Source organism: Blennius ocellaris (assembly GCF_963422515.1).
Source record: "Blennius ocellaris genome assembly, chromosome: 11".
NCBI classification, from domain to species: Eukaryota; Metazoa; Chordata; class Actinopteri; order Blenniiformes; family Blenniidae; genus Blennius; species Blennius ocellaris.
The window spans coordinates 19,358,593-19,380,510 of NC_137660.1; the positions used below are offsets into that span (position 1 = coordinate 19,358,593).

The 21,918-nt window shown below is 41.7% G+C and overlaps 1 protein-coding gene across 4 annotated transcripts in view; it reads left to right on the forward strand.

Annotated features, from left to right (window-relative positions):
* Nucleotides 1–475: 475 nt before the first annotated feature.
* Nucleotides 476–21,918, forward strand: part of scaper (S-phase cyclin A-associated protein in the ER) — a 61,038-nt gene continuing 39,595 nt past the window's right edge. For 2 of the 4 annotated variants that reach the window (XM_080505426.1, XM_080505427.1), the window contains exons 1-19: nt 476–831; nt 5,363–5,480; nt 6,402–6,478; nt 7,290–7,478; nt 10,598–10,698; nt 11,118–11,234; nt 13,215–13,342; nt 13,431–13,717; nt 14,224–14,574; nt 15,771–15,935; nt 16,030–16,096; nt 16,179–16,296; nt 17,342–17,453; nt 17,882–18,022; nt 18,116–18,271; nt 18,363–18,505; nt 18,929–19,010; nt 19,107–19,259; nt 20,422–20,529. In XM_080505426.1, coding sequence (XP_080361552.1) covers nt 667–831; nt 5,363–5,480; nt 6,402–6,478; nt 7,290–7,478; nt 10,598–10,698; nt 11,118–11,234; nt 13,215–13,342; nt 13,431–13,717; nt 14,224–14,574; nt 15,771–15,935; nt 16,030–16,096; nt 16,179–16,296; nt 17,342–17,453; nt 17,882–18,022; nt 18,116–18,271; nt 18,363–18,505; nt 18,929–19,010; nt 19,107–19,259; nt 20,422–20,529 — 2,778 coding nt within the window. In that variant the 5' untranslated portion in view covers nt 476–666. Of the gene's footprint in view, nt 832–1,942; nt 2,281–5,362; nt 5,481–6,401; nt 6,479–7,289; nt 7,479–10,597; nt 10,699–11,117; nt 11,235–13,214; nt 13,343–13,430; nt 13,718–14,223; nt 14,575–15,770; nt 15,936–16,029; nt 16,097–16,178; nt 16,297–17,341; nt 17,454–17,881; nt 18,023–18,115; nt 18,272–18,362; nt 18,506–18,928; nt 19,011–19,106; nt 19,260–20,421; nt 20,530–21,918 lie in introns of those variants that run through there. The other 2 variants (XM_080505429.1, XM_080505428.1) reach the window with 2 other exon arrangements.

Sequence of the window (21,918 nt, forward strand, 5' to 3'; positions counted from 1 at the left end):
AGAAAAGATCCATGACCCTTTTCAAGATCTTGCTGGTGTGGATAACATGAGACCCCAAATATTACTATTGTAGTATTAAAAACTGGTTGAAATTTAAAAAAATACATTTCAGTTAGGAATTCAAATAGATCAAACGTATTTGGATTGTAACATTTACTTTCATAACAATGTAACGTGTCACTTCTGGAACACAGTGTGCACACCTTTCATCATGAAAGCTGCGTATAACTGTCTTGGTACGCTCACACGTGATTACTGTGGCATCCTTTATTCTGAAGGCGCAGTCCTGCTTCCTGCTGTTTGAAGATGACTTGACAGTAAACTGTAAAATCAACCAAACTATATATGAATGTCCAGCCTATCCGCCGTGGTTGCCATGGTAGACACGTTTGAAGTCCCGCCCAATGGGAATCTTTACCGCCCTTTGACCTAGACTTTAAAGCACGTGAGTGGCCATTTAGTACGTCACGTGGACGCTTCTGTAAAGCTATTGGCCAATCCGGACGCCCGTCATAAATGTAACCTCGACAAGATTTCTTAAGCGATCCATGTCATGTATTTATCTGACATGTTTTTTTCCCTCATCAGGTCTTACCTTAAAACAACTTTTGAGTTCGTAGACATTTAACAGTCATTATCTGAAGCTTTGGAAATTCACAAGGATCGATGTCCAAAGACAACCGCCAGGATGGGCGACGGCGTGGCGTTGGGCAGCACCGCACCGGCCCGAGAGTTAGCCAAGGTGGGGACGGGAGAGAGCGGTCTGGCAGCAACAGCTCAGGCTCCTCTCATGGAGGAAGCAAGAAGAATGCATCCAAACCCACTTTAAAGGTATTGCTTGCACTCAGTTTACTGCGAATGGCTACGATTTAGCTTTTAATCCAGTGGAACTCATTCAACGCCTGACGCGTGTCTATGCACCCCGAGCTAGGAGATGCACCTAGCTGGCACTGCTTGAGGAAAGAAAATGAATATTTTCATTTGTCCTTTACCTGCTTGAAGGTGAGCGGTTGTATGGTAAAGCCACACTCATCAGATCCTTGAAGGTTTGTGCCTGTTTTATCGTATCAATAAAACCACAATATAACTATGAAGGAATGTGTATCGTAACTCAAGAGTGATTTAAATGAAGTTACAAGAGTGGTCATTGATAACACCATTTATTGGACACTTTTCAAAACATACTTACTACTCAATGGTTCACATAAATCAATATCAATCCATATTCTTTGAATATTAAACAATCAGCAACACGACACACAATGTTAATGGAGTAAAATGTATCTTTTCCATTGAGAAAATTGATGACAGACTGAAAAATATATTTTTCGGTTTGAGTGTGTTCTCAAGAAAGATTTTGAATTGAGGAGGATGAGTCTTGCCTGATATCCTTGTTGAAGATGATGAGACGAACCTGCAGGGATCCACCACTGATTCTCAGGCTTGATCAGGATTCATATTTGTTTAAGTTCAGTCCCACTGTTGCAATAAAGATAATAGTGAAGTTAGTACCTCTTAGATGAGTGTGCCTCCTTTTTCACAAGCGTTCTAAGTTTGTAGTAGTTGCATTCCGTCAAGCCATGTGGGTTTGTTTGCCTTGTCCCTACACAGCCCCTGAGTCACTGAATGCAGAGTCCAATCATATCCAGAGCATCACTCCGTGTGGATAATGCGCGTTCTCCAACCCTGCAGCTATACCATCAGCAGCAGCAACACAGGATGGGGGGCAGAGAGGCAGACCTACTGTTTGCACGACTGCACAGTGTTCTGGCAGAAGGAGAGTGAGAGATGAGAAACAGAGTGAGAGAGAGAGAGAGAGAGCAAGCGAGTGAGTGGGGGCTCGGATGAGCAGCGAAGCTGTAAATATAGGAAGCCGCATGCAGAGTTGAGCAGGGGAGAGTGGCAGACGGATAGGGAGCAGCAGGCAGCGAGTCCAGGCCGAAGAAGTGGCTGCTAACTCGGCAGAGCTCCGAGAAGCCCAGGCTAGATTACAGCCAGAGCAGCCCCAGACGGAATAGACAAAGTGCTCGGGGGGGGGGGGGACTGATGGGCCATTGAACACTGTCGCCACTGGGAGAGGAGTTGACACAGCTGGACAAGTTGCTATAGCAGTGTGGACGACACAGTAGGAGTCTATTTTGGTCTTGCTGTCAGATGACGATGTCACCTTGCACAAGGGCCGGTGCTGGTGAGGGGGAACAGGTTGCCTGAAGTGGGCTACTAAGTATGTCAGGAGTGGATAAGGACGAGGAACCTGCTTACAGGCTGTACTTCTATTCTGTATGTATCCGTTTATATTAGGATCTTCACTGCATTTCCTAACACGCTTGTTCTCTCACTAGCTCACTTGTTTTGCTACTTATTTATGTCTTGCTGCATCTGTTTGTAGACCTTGCCAATAGGGAAACCTTATACTTACCTCTTACTCAGAATAGTCTAGAAACCAAATAGTCTTTCTATTGCATGTGGGAGTATTGCCTGGTGGGGGGAAAAAAAAGACAGCCAAAGTTATGCTCCAAGGTGCAACTCAGGAGACAACTTGTTTGCAGCTGATGAAGAGAATGTTTCTGTAAGCCTTCTTTTTTTTTTTTTTTTGCTTGAAGGCTGCAAATGCAGATAGCCATCAGCTGCATGTAGGTAAGGTATTCTCAAAACACTTGTCTGTCATCCAGTTGGCTGCCAAGCCCTGGAAACGTAGAGTAAACATAGTCTTTGAATAGGTAATGGTGCATTGATGCTCACCGACCTCTTTAGTTTTTGCTTATTTTTGCAGGCTCCTGTTGTTTGATGGTCTTTTATCTCTGCGGTCTTTTTCGACTTGGGAAAAGAAAGCTCAGGCCACTTGACATGTAAAGAATTTTGCTCAGCAAAACTAGGTCAGCTGGGTATCTCCCTTGGGGACATTAAATAGTATCAGACCAATACACGCATGCTGTTTCTGCATGTGTAGCACCTAATGAGCCATCTTCACATTGCTCTGTAAGCCTTGAAATTAAGCTTCTTTTTTTTGTGTGTATAAAGTCCTATTAACACTTGTTTCCTCTAACACAGTGCAAGTGTGGTAGAATAAAAAATGTTGCAGCAGCTTCCTCGTCTGAATAACGGTGCGAAAGAGAGAGAGAGACAGCCAGAAAAAGAGAGGAACGATGTGTTCCATGACTCATTCACTATTAAGAGAAATTCTGGCTTTCGATTTTAATGTTAGCTTCAGTTAGCAATGTGTCTCAGCTGTGCACCTACGTCTTATATTAAAAAAAAAAATCCCAGTTTGGTCTGGTTTTTCTTTTTTCTTCTCCATTAGATTAAATCATTTATGGTGTGTGCACAGAAGTGGTACAGTCTATTCTGCTGGGGGAAAGAACAGTGGTAGATCCAGAATGATAAGTCTCTAGATATCGTGTTTTGTAACCAGATTGCCCGAAATTATTTCATGATGAACAAGACAAAATGTACTTGTCGGTTCATCATTCTTTGCACTTGTGATTGCTCGTCGTTTTGCATATTTCTCTTGGGCAACAAATTGCATGAGCTGTCCAACCAAACTGTTACTGTAAGTGAGAAATTCTTTCCCTGTGAGATGGGGAGGCAAACAGACGCTGATGCTGTGTTTCATCCCAATGTCCAGTGGAAGAAAGTCGGACAATGAATGACACCTCGCAGCATTTATTTTGTTTCGCAATGCCCGTTTCACCCGGGGTTACAATCAAGTTCACTGATGCATAGTCAATGTGTAGGTCAACCATGATGCACGGAGTGAGGTTGGAGCTTCTGCCTTTAGCTGTTACGTGTCACAGCTTTTGCCATCAGACGTCCTCGATGCTCTGAATGCTGCAGCTTTGGAGTTTGAAAACTAAACCTGTAGCCACAGACCAGGGATAATATAGTGAGTTACATAATAATTGCAACTTGAGCCTAATGTTGATTGTTGATCTTTTTTTAAAATTATCAATTAGTAGTTATTCATTAGTACTTATTGATTAGTAATGTACTTGCTTTAAAAAAAAAAAAAATGTTTTACTTGACGGGGTGGAGCACATACTCCTCCATCCACCTGATGAAGGCCACACAACTGAGAGGTGTTAGTCTAAATATTCTTTGCTCCTGGAGATTTGCACAAACTGTGGGCGGTTTTTGCTCTGAATGTTGTGTCTTAAATGGACTGTGCTTCTTTTGTTTTATTGTTTTTATGATCGAAAACATCTCAGAACACTGAATACTTTACATGAGGACCTTTCTTATTTAGGATACTGGGATACACTGAACTACGGGATGCACATTGTGCTCATTGTATTATACACACAACATCACTAGGTCTGTTTAATGGAGGTAACCATAGCAACAGCGCTTGTCCTTTTTGGCTGTGTTCATGGTTCACGCTCATAGAACTTTATAATAATTAGGGCCTGTGAGTGTCAGATATGATGCATGTTTGTGGGAGACTGATGTCAAATGCACATGTCATTGTTCTGATCGGACAAAGATATTTAGCGCATGGTGTTTTTCTTTTCTTTTCTTTTCTTTTTGAAGTATCAATCAGTCATCTGCTTATTTTCTAAAAATATTCAGTAATCCGGTGCTGTGAAGTGAGCTAAAGAAATAGGGTTAGGAAAGGTAAAACATTATGGAAATAATTCGAGCTAATTAAAACTTGTAGTGCTTTGAATAAAAACCACAGTATAAGGGACATCTCATTCTGTATACCAATCTTAGTGTCGCGGTTTTCACAGAGTGGAAACGTAAATCTCTTCTCAGTGGTAACAAAACATTTCACAAACTTTTCCATCCTCACTTCCTTTCAAAAGAATAAGATACTATGCAAACAACACAATGTGATATGGAAGCATCAACGCTATTCCACCAAGATCATGTTTAAAGTTTGATTTTGGTCAAACTTCACCATTCCATCCAAATATACATAAATTCATCAACTTTCTGGCGATTGGGCCACATGGCTACCACATTATAACCTTGATTATTGCCTCACCTATCCGTTTAGACTTCCCACAAGCAAACTTTATACGAGTAGATCTCCAGTAGCCTCAGTTATTTATTAGTTTGCCACCAGAGAGTAAGACTGATCATGTTATTCAACTCATGTAATGAAATTGATATGGAAAAAAGGCCATCCTCTCAGACATTTCATAAATGTTGACACACTTTGCGCTTGTCATGCGGTACGGTGTCTTTCTCAGAATTGCCTAATGCGATCCGAGCTTTGTTTCGGGCAACACACAGTGGCATGGAGAATCGCTTCATCCATCACAGCTGCGCGCACCTTTGAAAGCTGTACATTAACTCGATTTAGCTCGACGATGACAAGAAAACCAGATTTAATGTGTGAAACCACCCATCTTCTCTGCAGGCCTCTTTCCAGCGCTCCAACAGCCATGACAAAGTGCGAAAGATAGTTGCCGAAGAAGGCCGGGCGGCTCGAAACCTCATCGCTTGGAGTGTGCCTCTGGAAAACAAAGAGGAAGAAGGTTGGTCGCTGCATGCAAACCAAAACTCTGCCATTATTGTTCTTATGCTGAAGGCTCTGTTCAATTTAGATGTCATATTCTTAACTCAAGGCGAGTGGAGGAGGTTTATTTAGAGCATTTACAGTGAGCGCCGTCGGCAATGTCAGCAAGAAGCTGTGATCTCACTCGTGGAGCATGCTGGTAATAGTAATACAATATCAGCTGGGAGGCGGTGAGAGGACTTATGTTTACACTTGTCTTGTATTTGATCATATGACATGTGAAAAACGATAGGTTTGGTTGTGGAAAGCATTACAAAATGTTGTACAATAGTTGTGGGTGTTTTGCCAGAGGGATAGTGTGTAATCGAATTGAAATAGTCTTGTCACCTCAAGGAGAGCTGATAACATTCAACTTTAAAATTTTATATTGCGAGTGGAAGTACCTTTTCACTTTATCAAGAATTTATTTTAAAAGTGACTTATTTTACTCCAACCTACTTAAAACCCCAACCAGAACCATTTACTGTGTCAGTCTGATCCTCCTCCTCCTCCTCCTCCTCCTCCTCCTCCTCCTCCACCTTTGTGTGTCTGTTTCAGTAGGTATTCCAGGCCTCTTTTATACTTGACAGAGATTGGATTGAATTGCAACACTTTGTCGTCACAGTCTTCCTCTTTAAGGTCTTATTGTGATTTGTTCTTTTAACATGATACATGTGATTAGTCAATCATTTGTAGCCACATGGTTTTCATAGTGTTTCCTCTAATAGTCTTGTCTGTCTGCTTTATGTTCAGCACTTTGGTCAACTGTTGCCTTGAAACATCACAGAACTTTAGGATTGAAGTTAATCATCCAACCGTCATAGATTTTTGCTGTGGAGTTAACTTATTTTATAATTTGTTTATTTAATCAAAGTAAAGCGTCTGTTTCTTCTTTGCATAGCAAAGTCCAAAGGTAACTCCAGTGGCAGCTCCAGACCTCAGAGGGTCAACTGTGGACAACAAAGAAACAAAAAACAGGTATTTATTTTTAATCATTTATTACTTCCGGCCACTAGATGGCAGTCTTCACCAATTCATCACACCCCATTCTTCTACCGGTACTTCTTTGCTACAAATGCTCAAATAAACGTGCTTTGGTGCATCTGTCAGTGTCATACAGCTCTCGTTTTTTGCTTTGCGAGAGACAGTCTGGAGAAAAAGGTAATTATTGAATGGAAGAGGAGCAAGTGTCCTCACTTTAGTCTGTGAAGTGACTGAATATTAGTGTTCTCCTATCTCACCTGGAGCTAAATGTGTTTTATTCTTTATTTTAATATACAGATGGAAGTTTAAGATATTTATTGTTATGGACCTAAAAATAATTTACATATTAATTTCATAATGTGACTGTAAAAAGTGTCTTTCAGTATTTTGAAAAGCACTATACAAATAAAATGTAATATTATTGTTGTAATTGTTATTATATATTGCCTGACGGTCAGTAATTTTACTTTTTTAGTCTGATACATGCTAGACAACAGCTACTTGTTGTTTCTTTTCTTTTTTAATTGTTATTAATTAACACAGTGACTTCCAATTCTCAAGGTTTTCCCTTCCCTTCATGAAAACCATTGAACCATTGCGTGCTCTCACAGTTGCCACATCGGGTTCAAAATAACCTGCCTATTTTTTTCACATTGTCTGAATAAGAACAGCTGCACCTCCTGTCCCAGCCATAATGGAAATAGCCCTCAGCACCTTCAGCAGCTGTATTTAAACATGAAGACAGCCACACTGCACTGTCAGTCTGTACGGGATCGTGTTTAACCCAGTGGTTTTGCCTTGACAGAATGCCGGTTTGGAAACTAAAGGAGCCCTGCTGGAAAAGGGAACAGAGAAGAGTCCCACCAAGGCCAGGCAACCCCGCAAGGTGGACCTGCGAGCTCGCTACTGGGCGTTCCTCTTCGAGAACCTGCGACGGGCTGTGGGCGAGCTATACGTCACATGTGAATCTGACCAGAGTGTCGTGGAATGCAAGGTCAGTCCGTTTGCTTTTAGATGTAAAATGACTGATGGCTGAGATTGAAATCCGTTTTATCGGATTTTTTTCAGGGTATTTCAGGTTATTTTGGCTTCAGTGATGCAAAGATGAATTCATGAACACCAGAGGGAGACATTGTGCTCATGATGGGATTTCTCACCCAGCTTGCCTTCCTCTTGATTCCCCTTGGCTCTCCAAAACCTTCTTGTTTTGTCATGAATAGTCATTACTTGCAACGGGCGGCCTCTGCTGTAACTGCCAAGCCATAAACAATTTTCCATTGTTGTGAACATGATTTGAAAGTTGCTCTTGCATGTTGTACAATGTGCACATAAAATGCAGATTTTTTTTTTTTTTTTTTTTAACAATGCTTCCTTTTTTTTCTTTTTTTTTTGTGCTTGTGTATGTTAGTATCTGACGCACTAGACTTTGTGCGACCTACTTGAATGATACTGTCTGGCCTGCATTTTAGTTGATCCTTCTGCCATGCTTCACAAGGCTGAGCTTTGTCCTGGTGATGGTCTGCGGTCTGAATCGTAGCCCTATTCCCTGTGGCGTGGTCGGCTTGCTGACAGTGCCACAGCACAGCTCCCTGTGGTGTGATAAGCATGCTGTCAGTTGTCCTGTGTCACACAACAGGCTGCTGGGCATGTTTTTGTTTTGTGTGTATCCCTCTCCTCCACCTACCACCGTATCTTTGTACACTTTAATGCCGTCTAATGGCCATGAAGCAGGGTTGCTGTTCATAATCCCCCATCCCACCCAGCCTGGGTTTAATGGATGCTGATGGATGATGGAGTCATCTGGAGGGGAAGCAGAGTACTCTGATAGCCCGCAGCCACAGCCCCCCCCCCCCCAGTGGAGCTGTGGGCAATCTGCATTATGTGCTCTCACATCAACAACCCACAATATTCAAGCTACTAACTTATAAACACAAGCATGATCATCATCATTAGGAAGTGGTGCCGACTTCTCGGTCAAGGCTTGGTACTGTTATAGTTTGTGTATTTCTGAATAAGTTTCTCAAACATGCTTGGGGATGAAGCCCACACCTCCATAACCCGGCACCCACTGGCTGGATTACCAACCAGGAGGTCTTCAGCCATTACTTCTTTTGTATTTATTGGATATGATGACCAGACGGAGCTGTTAATTAACTTATTCTGAGCATAATAGTTTAGTCTGGAAGAGGTTTTTACTCTAAGGTGAATAAGTCCTTATTTTATAATGGTTTATCTTCATTATACATTAATCACATTCAGTTGTAAAATATGACTTAATGAAATAGTTGCAGTGTTTCATTTTTTTTTTTTTTTTTTTTTTTAATCCTGGTTTCTTGTAAAAACCTACAGGACAGAATCCATGTAGCACAAAGTAAACATCCACATGCTACAAACTTCCATTGTAGATTTTTCTTTTACCCATTTAATGTATAGTAATTCTAAATTGATGTCAGAACTTGCTATTGTAGTTTCTAAATGTTAACTGGTAAGTGAAGTGTTGACGTAACTTAATGTCCTCAATATTGCAACGCCGCACTTCTTTAATCTTCAAAACTTTTGTCGTTTTTACAAAATCAAGGTTTGAAATTAAACTTGGGTTAAGTGTGACCCCCGACACGCCTCGTAGTCGTGTTCATGCTACCGTAATTTAAGGACTGTGAAGGTTCTTTAACCGAATCAAAGTTTTGTTGTTTTGTATTCAGGGTTTATTGGTTATGCCCTTGAGGTCCCTATTTCTTACCTTCAGCTTGACTTGTCTGAGCCTTTTCGTTTGTGTTTCAAGGTGTGGGCCTCGGGCTTTTATTGGTCTTCTCACTTTATGGCAATGCCTCCTGAAGGTTAAACATTCATCAGCCTTTTCTCGTAAAAATGTTACGTGTGGGGTATATTTTGGCAAGTGTGTCTGTTACCGTTCCGTCAGTCGATTTATGGTGCTTATAGTTACCGTCGGTCTGAGATGCAGAAAAACCCTCTCTCCGTCTTGATCGTCATTACCAAATGAACACCGAGCCGTGGTGCCGGCTCTGGCGGTTAACCAGCCCTAATCAGTAGACCTGCTGCTGGACACATCTTTCATTGGCCTGACTTGCCTATTAACTAAAAGCACTGTGAAGCTTTACTCTCAATTACCACTCCCTTCACGCTCCCCATCAATCAGTTGTCTTGTGTGTTTCATTAGCACTCTGGGGAAGAATAAGCTCCTCGCAGCCTGCCTCCTCTGGATAACCAAAACTGTGGTCCAAGTGCTGATAACAGGCATTGTTATGGGAATATCTGCCGTTTCTGTTCTTTTTCAAAAGATTTCAGTCAAGTGTTTGTTATGACATGCATTTGAGCTGGAGATCTTTGTGTGGTCATTTTTGCAGTTCTTTGAATGCCTGTTCATTTGCATCACTTGACTCATTTGTCAATGACATCGTTTTAATGATGATATTTTTGGAATAGTAACCTTTTTATCTGTATTGGGGTTTCTTGGAAAGTGTGGGAGAAGTTGAACCATGCTGGGACACTGAGCTTTATCTTGTTCGATTAGTCTCCATTACACTTGCCAAGAATCTTGCTTTAAACTTGTATTTTGTGTTTCTTTGATATTCATCACGATTTCTTCTCTAAAAGCATGGGGGGGGGGGGGGGGGGCAGCTTTTACATAAGCCTCCCACTGACTGCCTGAAACAAAATGATGATATACTACTGGTTACACTGAGATAACAAAACAAAAAACAGAAGCAATCTGTCCACCAAAAATATTTTTTTCCTGAATCACCTTCAAAATTTAATCCAAACTTTCAAAAATATCTATCTGTCGTGAAACTTTCAACAAACTACGTGTCTGGCAGCATTTTGACGTCATCTTGCTAACAGATATACAGACAGACAGACAAACGTATGCCGGTGATTTTATTATGTCCTTGGTGGACGTAAAAGTCATCACATCAAAGATTGAAACATCTCCCACAAGTATACCTCTCACTTATAGACGTAACTGAGATTAATGCTGTAATGAATCAAACACATTTGTGAAGCTGTTTCTTTTGATAAAGAGTTGATGTCTGTGTTTTTTCTTTTTGTCTTCTGGTCATTTTCATTTGTGGTTTTTATGTCTGTTTGCTTCAGGAGGTGTTGATGATGTTGGATAACTACGTTCGGGATTTCAAAGCTCTGATAGTCTGGATCCAGCTTCAAGAGAAGTTGGAGAAAACAGATGCCCAGAACAGGTGACTCACTAAGTCCTTGTCTCATTCACTGCTTGTGTTAAATAGTTTCCTCTAGTGAAACTGGAGGTGCCTGTGTCTGGTCCCCAGTCGAGTCACAAACAGATTGGATCAATAGCCTTGGCTTTAATTCAAAGAGAGCCATGAGTTTATTGGCTTCTCTTTAACACACTGACCGCTGCAGCCGTAAATTGACTGAGAAATGGCGGCGCTACCTCCCAATTTGTTCATTTAAAACGAACTGTTAATCAATAAGACAGCCTCAAACTTTTACGTGCTTCATTTATTTCTCACATTTGCGGCAAGTGAATTTCGCTTAAATGATTTGCCAAATGTGACTCAAGTTTCTGTGTGTGTTTAGCGATGAAGGTTTCAAATTGGCTGCATTGTCAAGAAATGATGCCACTTTCACTTTTGTACAGGCCCCCCTTCTTAGCCTGGGAGGTTCGCAAGATGTCACCAGGACGCCATGTGATGCCGAGCCCCACCAAAGACAGAATGGTACCCGCTCCAGGGGCACGTCGTGCCCTCAACTTCAGGTCAGTTATCCGTTTTAGTAAAAGTGCTGTGTGTTTTCATCATTTTGTTTTTTTGTTTTTTTTGTTTTTTAGAATTATTTGTTTTCCGTACACTTATTTACGCACTCACACGAGCTACTGTGTATAAAAGGAAATGCAAGATTAGTACTTACTGTCATTGTTTCTTAATAACAGAAAACATTGACCAAGTTCAGTTTTCAGTACAAAATGATGAGAAAATAAAATGCATAACTATACATAATAGCAAATCACCTTTCCAATCAGACTTCAAAAGGATACCGTCTATCGAATGTGGTCGGAACATGTCAAGACTGTGAGATCAGACTTTTCCGAAACACTGCCATTTGAATCAATACTTGTATTTATAATGCATGTAGATTTTGCTCCTATTTAAAAATGTAAGAAACTGGAGGCTACCCCCACCTCCTTTGTTGTTTTTATTGTTTAGTTGTTCATATTTTTTAAGTTAAAAACAAAAAAGGAAGTTTTTAGTAAGTTTTTTTAGTAAATCACATGGGAGGCTGATTGCATATTTGTGTCTCACTTTCTTTCTCTTCAACCAAGCTTTTGCACGATGTACTGGCTTTGTCTTCGCTGACTCTGCTACTGGTAAACATCTTTTGAAAGGGGTTTTCTTAGGTCGATTTTCTAGAGGTTTTAAAGAGTCTCTGTATCACTTTCCAGAGTGCAGTAGGGAGAAAACATGATCAGGTGATTTCCTCTCATTATTTATGTTTTCAAAATCAATTGTGACTGATGGAATAAGTCATTCAAATTTTCTTTTACAATTTCTTCTGATGTGTCTTGTGGTTTTCCACAGTCATTTCAGGGATTTTCCAGTTACCCCTTTCCTTCTTTTTTGTCCTTTTCTTATGTCGATAAATCCACCGAAGTCGATTATGGATAACACTGAACCAGAACACTGAATTATCAATCTTAACTTTTAAAGGTTATTATTTCTACATTGTTTAGGGTTGATTATATTTTACATTGTTTCCTATTTAACGCAACTTTCTAGCATCAACCTCTGGACAGTACTTCACTTGTCAGCTTCTTCAAATGTTTAGTACAAATAATTGAACGATTAGGCCAGTCAGCCTCACACAAAAGACATGTTTTTAAGATCCTTCATACTTTGTGTGTCTCTGCTGATACATGTGTGCATTTGTCTTTGTAATCCAGATTTTCAGTATAACCATAAGGACACTTTTGATGCTGTTGAAAGCATTTTGTGAAAAGTTCATTTAACAATTACCTGTTTAAAATGCGGCTGGTCTTGATCTTCATGGCAGTATGTCCATATGTATGCGTCTTGAATGGGTTTCAGCGTTTTTGCAGATGGCCTTGTCCATACCTGTAAACACTATGGCACTGCTAGTAATGCTAATAAATAATCAGCCATGTTAATCCCATTTATGATCGAGTGGCATGCCAGGAAGAAAGTAGATTTCAGTGGTATAGAACACCGTTTCATATGAAGTTAACAATGTTACTTTACACAGGACTGTGTATCATATGCAGTTCTATCTATTTTTGAAGAGGTTAGAGAGTGGAGAAAGCGATAACATGAAGACTGCCAATGATTGCCGATGGCGAAGCATTTGTTTAATGCAATTGGTTAACTCTCTCACTTTCGACCCACGGAGTCGGAGGAAGGTGTAGATGAAAGTGTCAGTTAAAGACTGCTAAAGCATCGGTTCAATATTTGCACTGCTTTGTAATCCGATCCGAGGAAATGGATATTGATCATGACTGAGGCCTGTGCTCCACTACAGGCCTTTGCTTCTCAGAGTGGAACGTTCTGGGTGGGGTCAGACAGACGCTGTCATCAGGCTGCTGCTTTAGACAAACAACATAGTGGGACGTGTTCAGAGACGACGCAACTGAAAAGTCTACCCTCTGGCAGTCAAAAACTTCAACTTACAGGTGCAGGTTTGATGGTTCTCAAGCGCACGCTCTATGTTTATGTGTCTTCATCAGTGGCCCTCCATTAGCACTGGCCGCAGCTCGACTCTCCCATGCAACTCCCAGCTGGGCAGACCGAGTGAAGTGCACTCAGTCCGTTTCGACCTCAAGTCAACCAACCACATTCCCTGCAGAGAAACCCGGTAGGAAATCCACGTCAAAACGCCAGTAGGTTCTACAGAGGGAATGGTTACGGCAACTTCTCCTGGATGCGTTGTGTTTTTTTTCCAGGTAAAAAAGATGCTGAGGGTTGGATGACCGTACAGCGAGGACGCACTGCTAAACCTCGCTCTGCCACCATGGTCGCCAAGGTCAATCCCGTCTTGGCCCGTCCGGTACCAAAACAGGATATTGCCAAGTGCAACCAGTCACATGTGCCACATCAGGAAAAGCAGCAACTCCATCCCGACAGTCCCACGGACAAGGACGTCACTCAGATGGACGCTAAACATCAAGTCCCCGCGGAGCCCAAGCCCTTGGAGGAGGTTAAACATCCAGTGAACGGGCATATAATGGAGGTACTAACATTCACTACCATGTGATGTCTCGTTGCCTGAGCTGTCCCTGGATATCAATTATTTACGAGGAGAAGTGTAACACTAAACCATTTTATCAGCCACATTTGTTTTTGTTTTGGGCTCCGTGGTATTCATAGACGGACTGTCCAGACAGGCATATCAATTTTGATGGGATTGATTGTATACTGACATTTCAGGGGCAGAAAGACCTCTCACTCATCTTATAAATACTCAAAATGATTAACCAAGGGACATTTGGAAATAGTGTGTTAACACCATTGGTTGATTTAGAAAGCTATATTTCCAATTTGTTTAGTTTAAGTATTACTTGATGTTTAGGGCATGTCGATAGCATTTTCCCTGCATGATTTCCGTTTTAGCTGTGTGAGTATTGACTGGTGTGAATTTTTTTATTTTATTTTTTTTTTAATTGCTCTCATGAACTGCTTGAAATATGCATGTCTTTAATCGAGATTGCGTGTGTTTATGTGTGACTGTCGGTGCAGCCCCCAGCAGAGAGTGTACGAGACTCGGGGCAGTGTGTCGACGCACCCTGTGAAGACGCGCCTCCCCCTATAGCAGCGCTCACCCCATCCCAAGCCCCAGAGTGCACCCCTGTCACAACCACACTCCCCTCACCAGACTTGACCTTATCAGTCCCGGTCCCTGCTCTGAGCCTCACCACATCCCCAGATCTGCCCCAGACGGATGGGCTCACCACACTGTTGACCTTTGGGGACAGTGTGGCTGAGGGGGGCGCGTCTCAGGGCATGGCCACATCTGCTCCAGGACAGACTGAGACTCCCATGGCAGCGGTGAAACTGGAGAGTGTGCTGGACCCCACAGAGCTTTCTACTGTGAGTGCTGAGAGATGGAGGGCTGGGAGGGCAGGGATCCCCTCGGGTCCTTCACCGCCTAAACAAAGTCAGTCTTAGGAAGCCTCCAGACAAAAATGCGCTGGCGAGACCGCATAGCTCTCTGTAGTGTTGTTGTAGCACCATAGACTGTTAAGAATAGCTGCGAGTAGATGGCTTTTGTACTCAAGCAAGTATGTCCATGGTGTTTCCCAAATGTATTCTCTCATCTTGGATTAGCTTATACTGGTGCTTTTTTATGTTTTGCACACAAAATGCTTAAAAAAAAAAAAAAAAAGCATTTATAGTTTGCATTCCACAGAGTCAATGCTTTCTCTGCTTTAAATCATTATGAAGTATCAGGTAATGCAGACTTCTTTGCACCTAAACAAAAGAAATACATCGTTGAGGTCTTCAGTGAAGGACATTTTATTCAAATTTTACACAAGATGCAAAGCGTGTTTGTTTTAGGATATTTACTTAAACGACAGATATTTTGAGTAAACTTTTCCTCTTTTTTCCACGACAGCAGATTTAAAGTCATTGCTGTCCCAAGATGATCAGTGAAACTCCTTTATTATTTACATGTCAGAAAATTATTTAAACTCTACAAAAACCTCAAACCAATCAGTTAACGGCCAACCATCTCTTCATCCTCACTGTTAATGTGCCCTGCATGACTTTTGGATGCTTCCTCACTTGTGATAACTGTGATTTATTGTGTGGTACAAGCTGTGATTGGGTTGATAGAGTACATCCTTCGGTCCTTGATTCATGCACCAATGTACAAATCAAACCAATTGTTTAAAGAAAAAAAAAAAAAGAAATCTTCATAGGAAATCACGTGAAATCTTTTTCTATCAGACCATTTTTTGTCTTGTTCTTTGTTTTTTTTTAATAGTGTAAAGATTGACGTTATTAGAAACAGTTATTCTGATGATGAAGAATGCTTTACATTTAAAAGTTTAGTTAAAGAGCCAAATGAGTCCATTGGAAAGAGACTATTGTTAAACAGCTCACAGAAAAGAATAAACTATAACCTTAACAAACAGAATACAATAGTTATTGCACTGGGGGGGGGGGAAACTGCAAGCTTGCGCAGGAATGTTTTTTTTGCTTTGTTTGAAGTGTGATCATTTGAACATTGTGTCAGTGAAGTACGAAGAGTGTGTGAGGTGGAACCTGTGCCGTGTGTGTAGCCCCAATCTATGGCAGAGGTGCTCGCTAAAAAAGAAGAGCTGGCTGACCGGCTGGAGAAAGCCAACGAGGAAGCCATCGCCAGCGCCATTGCTGAGGAGGAGCAGCTGACTCGAGAGATTCAGGCCGAGAACGACCTGGAGACCGACAATGAAAGTGACTTTCCTGTAAGGTTTTTAATAGTTTGTTTTTTTTTTTTTTGAAAATTTCCTTCAGCGTTTTAAAATCAGTTTTGTATCAATTAAAACCCTTTTTCCACAGACTGGCATTGGCAATGGAGCCGGTGGAGTTAATATGGACTGGAGTGACATGCTGGCAGATTATGATGGTTGGTTTGTAAAGGAGACCCACCTTTTTTCTTAAAGCAAACATGGCACTAAAATATGTTTATTTTATGTCCTGCCCTTCAGCCCGGGAACCATGGCGTCAGAGTACCTCATGGGGGGACATGGTAGAAGAAGAACCGTCCAGGCCTCCTGGACATGGAATCCACATGCACGAGAAGTTGTCCTCACCGTCACGCAAAAGGTATTCAGTGTTTTTGATGAGCTGCAGTTTGTTTGTGAAATGAGCATGTTAAAGGCCATTTTTAAAAAAAAAGGACTAATACCTGTTCATGATTTTCTTGGCAACAGCCTAGAAAGTCATCACGAAGAACTGCCTCATGACGGAGGCCCTGAATCATGAGAACCGGTTGTCAATAATAGAGGACATTGTTACTGTGGAGAAGCTCTCATATAAGTTTAGAATACGAAAATCCATCTTCACTAGAAACTGGGACACATTGCTCATTAATACGCAGGAAACGATAAACAAAAGAGACTCGATTATGACTTAAAATTTCAAGAGGACCAAACTACCCCACGTTCCTAAACTTTCTGCTGAATGATTGTCTTTTGTTTTGTTTTTATTTTCTTCTATCTTTATATCTCAAGTCTCATGATGTTGAGTCTAATGTACAGTTGAACCACAAAATGGCAAAAAATGAAACGGCACAGTGTGCGTTTACAAAAGAAAAGAAGGCCGACAATGTTATTGCTTCCAAATTGCGCTTATTTTTCTTAAAGATTTTTGATTTGTTTCAAGTTTTGTAAAAAGCTTTATGTAGCGATTTGTACAATATACATTTTAGCAGATTTAACCATGAGTAAGAACAACCCCACCTGTTCAGTTGTATTTTAGTGTCGTCATTTTACTGGTCCAACTGACTCGATATCAAACTTGGCTGCAAATGGCCCTGAAACGAAAATGAGTTTGACACCCAGCAGTAGCTGATTTATCACGTCCTCTTTCTTAGAATCGAGGTCTTTTTTTCCCATTTCAAGATAGTATCTACACAGTTCAGTCAGTTTTTTCGGCTTTATCTTCAACCCTCATTTTTAAACTTCTCGCCTAACTTTGACAGGGATTTAACCCAGCGTCATGAAAGTCAAAGACTCATATTACATTTCAGGCTGTTCTTTGTTTTCAGGCTACCTCCCAGACTGTCTATACAGACCCTGATTGAGTCTGTCTGCTGTGGACACTGTTGATAAGGAAGGGGATGAAAGATTTGTTTCCATATTTTCCACAGGACCATTGCAGAGTCGAGGAAGAAACATGAGGAGAAGCAGCTGAAGGCGCAGCAGCTGAGGGACAAACTCCGGGAGGAAAAGGCACTCAAAGTGCAGAAGCTCTTGGAGAGGGTGAGTAAGCTGTGCCGACTCGACGGAAAGCACCTTGAAGAAACCCCATGCACGCGAAGCCGGGCCTGGCTCACAAACGAGGGGTTCTGTCAGCACACAGCTCGATGGAATCATCAAATATTACAGCCCCGTTCAGTCACATCCAGGCCAGCTGGCCGCAGGCAGCCCTGAGACAGACCCCCAGCCAAAATCAACAGCCTTTCATGAAGTTTGTTTGTATAGCCCAGACCATAGCAAGATGAGTGAGTCCTAGAGTAAATCGGGTTAACCACATAAATACATGAAGTGGTGTGTCTTCTTATTAATCCCCACACGGACTTGCCGGAGACTGTAGAAACTCAGAAATGTGTTGTCTGTGTTGTCCTGGAGAATCTCAACGTTCGTTTTTGTCGTCACCAGTCCCGTCTCTCACTTCTTTCTGTCTGCAGGAAAAGGAAGTGAGGAAATGGAAAGAGCAGTTGTTGGAGCAACGACGCAAGATGATGGAGGAAAAGCTCCTTCATGCAGAGTTGAAGAGAGAGGTGCAACTTCAGGCGATTGTGAAAAAGGCTCAAGTGGAAGAGGCCAAGGTAGATTAGAGGACCACCTGACAAGAATTCACACACTTTGTATGCCTGGCATTTGCTCATCCTCCGCCTTCACGAGTGTGTATTTGTGTACAGGTAAATGAAATCGCTTTCATCAACACTCTGGAGGCTCAAAACAAGAGACACGATGTCCTGGCGAAGTTGAATGAATATGAACAGCGCCTGAACGAACTGCAGGAAGATAGGCAACGGAGGCAGGAGGAGAAACAGGCCAGAGATGAAGCCGTGCAGGTAAGTTTGACATTTCGCTGCAGCAATCCAGAACTAAATCGCTGCATTTCACAAATGGTTACATGTCTAATGTATACATCTTTCCGTGTAGGAGCGTAAGCGGGTCCTGGAAGCCGAGCGGCAGGCAAGAGTGGAAGAGCTGCTGATGAAGAGGAAGGAGCAGGAGGCCCGCATCGAACAGCAGAGGCAGGAAAAGGAGAAGGCGAGAGAGGATGCAGCACGAGAAAGAGCCAGGTTTGTACTCATCCAATCTATCCACTGTGGGAGTATACGGTGGAACGAGGAAGTGTTCAGACCCCGTCACATTTTATTTCCTCTATTAAGTTCCAAATTGAATTAGGAAAAATGGTTAGGAGTGGAGTTTAGTGCAACAATTTGTAGTTGTGAACCAGTGACAAATGTTTTTGAAATTTTGAGAGTGGTTTCTGAGATAATTGCTTCCTGATTTGTAACGTCCCGTGTTCTCCTGAGTTTTAAGGGGTCCTGTTATGCCTCGCATACAGCTGCTACATTGTAGTACACAGGATGTTTTATTAAAATGAACCCTCCTCAATTCACCATACATATTTGGGTAACCATACCAGGATGATTCCGGTATGAGAGTTGCACTGAATTTCACCGACTTCACATGCCGTTTCCCCACGTTCCATCTGTTAGGGACCGGGAGGAGCGTCTGGCCGCTCTTAGTGCTGCTCAACAAGAGGCGATGGAGGAGCTCCAGAAGAAAATCCAGATTAAGGTAAGTTTATATCATGCCACCGTGCATCTGTACAGACATCCTGCAGGAACCCTGCCGTTCGCCGTGTGACCCCGTGGCTTCTGGTTTCTTCGTCAGCATGATGAGAGCAGCCGCAGGCACATGGAGCAAATCGAACAGAGGAAAGAGAAGGCTGCCGAGCTCAGCAGTGGACGACATGCTAACACAGACTACGCCCCCAAACTGACACCATATGAGCGCAAGAAACAGTGCTCACTGTGCAGTGTCGTGGTATGTAGATCTTCATCTCATCCATCTTTATGTATTTCTTTTTTGGTGTGTTTGACTTTTATGCAACATGCGGATTTTTGCTGTCGAACTTCACTGGAGGGAAACGTGATCTGCATCCATTATTTAACTCATTAATTTGAATGGGCGACAGTCATGCTCAGACCTTTGATTGTTTTGATAGTATTTCTGGTGATAACCCTTGTTTTTCATTGAGGTTTATAAAGATAAGAAAAGTGCTCCACCACAGCAGCTCTGCTGAGTTATTTGTTCAGTTTACTTTTCTATTAAGGACAAAAATTGTTACGTGAAGATGATTATCTGGATTTCTTTTTTTTTTTTTTTAAGTTTAAAAGAGGATTGGCCTTCACTGATTAAACGTGGCCCCTTAAACAAAGATTTATGCCTGCATGTGATTATGCATCTTTAAACACCAGCCAACAAATCCACATGCAGACACATTTATCTAACTGGCTGCCATGACAACAAATGCGGGACGCCTTGGGTCTTCAAAGCAGCGTGAGATAAAGAGGAGGGTCAAGGGTGAAAGAACGAATCTTGTTAAAATGTTATATGACCTTGGCCGACATCTCGACACCAGAGATCGTGAACGGGTCAGATTCAAGCACTTTATTTAATTATATTAAACACAAAACAACCCATGTGGGCCAGAGAACGGACAAAAACTTTCCCTGATATATATAATCAGTCTATTGTAGTCATTTACTGGAGGTGCCCAACGTTTATTTAGACAACTATGAGTTAAAAGTCATCTTCAAATAGCATTTGGAATATGAATCATATTTAAGCCAAATGTCATACCATTTTATTTATTGTGTGTGTGTGTGTATTTACTGATATTAAATAATGCATTAGTCATATATTACATCAACCTACAGTTTTTTGGGGGCATTTGTCATGTGTTTAAATTGATGATACAATAAGTATGCCTGGAATCTGACTGAGGGCGATTAACAAATCATATTTCATTTCATTCCTCGGTATTTAAATTTTTTTTTAACTGAAATGGAAGTTCAAGTTCCCTTGTAAATTTGTACGTGGTATATAGTTTCACCAGGATGGCACTTTGTCCTATTGACCCTTTCCTGCCTCTATCACAATTGTGTCCATAGCCGTGACCTCTGACCTCTGTTTGTGTTTGTAGATCACCTCAGAGGTGCACCTGTTCAGCCACACCAAGGGCAAGAGACACCAGCAGGCTGTGCGAGACAGCAGCAGCATCCAGGGACGGGAGCTCTCTGATGAGGAAGTGGTGCGTATCACCCACTCGGGGAACAAACATCCACTCGTTCTGCCAAAGTGGGGCGGCCCACATCCTGCCGCTCACATCATGCGCAAAGACAAAGGGATGCAGCAGTTGTCGTTTACGATATGGTCATTATTATTGTTTATGCGTCCCCTCCTATACGGCCACAGCTCCGCTTGCTGGCTTTGTGGCATTACAAATGGACCTTGAAATGTACACAGTTAGGGTTCAGCGCTTCATTGGAGGGCTGACATCACCTTCTTGTCTCCATTTTTTTTTTTTTTTTTGTCATCCAGTTTCTTTTTTTTTCCATGGGAAGGCAGCTCGTTAATGCAAGGTAACCTCTCAAGCTGCAATATGAGATTGGCTTTCAGCAGAGCTCATTGTGAAGCTGACATCTGTTGGTGCTATACGCGGCACCTTTGGCCCCGACAGCTCCTTCATTCAAAGCTCTCTTCAGTGCGGAATAATTGATACCCTTGTCTTCCTTTCCTCTAAATCATTTCCGTTTCAAACGTAGCTCATTTTTCTCACCCTCCTTGACAGTTTGATAAACAAGCAATGGAGAGCAGCACTTTACTGATATAACACTGTAAATTGTAAATCTATTAACCTTATGTCATTTATATTTACAGTGTTTCACGTCATTATTCGAAATTTGCTGTAACCATAATAGTTGGATTTGGCTATTAGTTGCATGTTGCCAGTCAAGTTCTCCTAAAAAAAAAAAAAATGTGCCCACTCCCAGAAATAACATCATGATTAAGTTTATCACTGCACCGAGCTATTATAAGTTTTCTCATAGATGAGATTCAAATGTCTGTAACTACTTTTTCTCATTACTGGTAAAAACTAAGAAACCATTCAATAGGTACACATGCAGAGACTTTGTTTGCATAGAATCTTCTACAACTTTGTTATTTACGGTATATCAAAGCTCATTTTGCTGTTCAGTTTAATTCGAACCCCTGCCAACTATTTTCCAGACTGTGGCTCAATAACTCTTCCAGCAATGAAAGGTTTTTAATTAAAGTGAAGATGGTTGGTTCAGCTGTGCAGGGGTCACTTCATAGTTTTTTCTGTGGGAGCTGGTCGAAACTGCCCTGTGTGTTTTGTCGTTTTTCTCTCATTCTTCTAGACTTGTGATTTAAATTGGAAATACTAACATTATCCTCAAGGCCACATCGATGGTATGGGCACCGAGCTTGACATTTACTGTAATTGTTTTCATTCACCGTGTCTTCTGATGTGAGGAGATGCAGGTAATGTCCAACACTCATGGTTTCCTTCGCCATGACCATGCCGAGTATCAAATTTGACATCTCTGAGGAACACAAAAGTCCCAAAGGGCTTGTCACCGAAGCCACATCAATACCCACAAAAGGAGAACCTTGA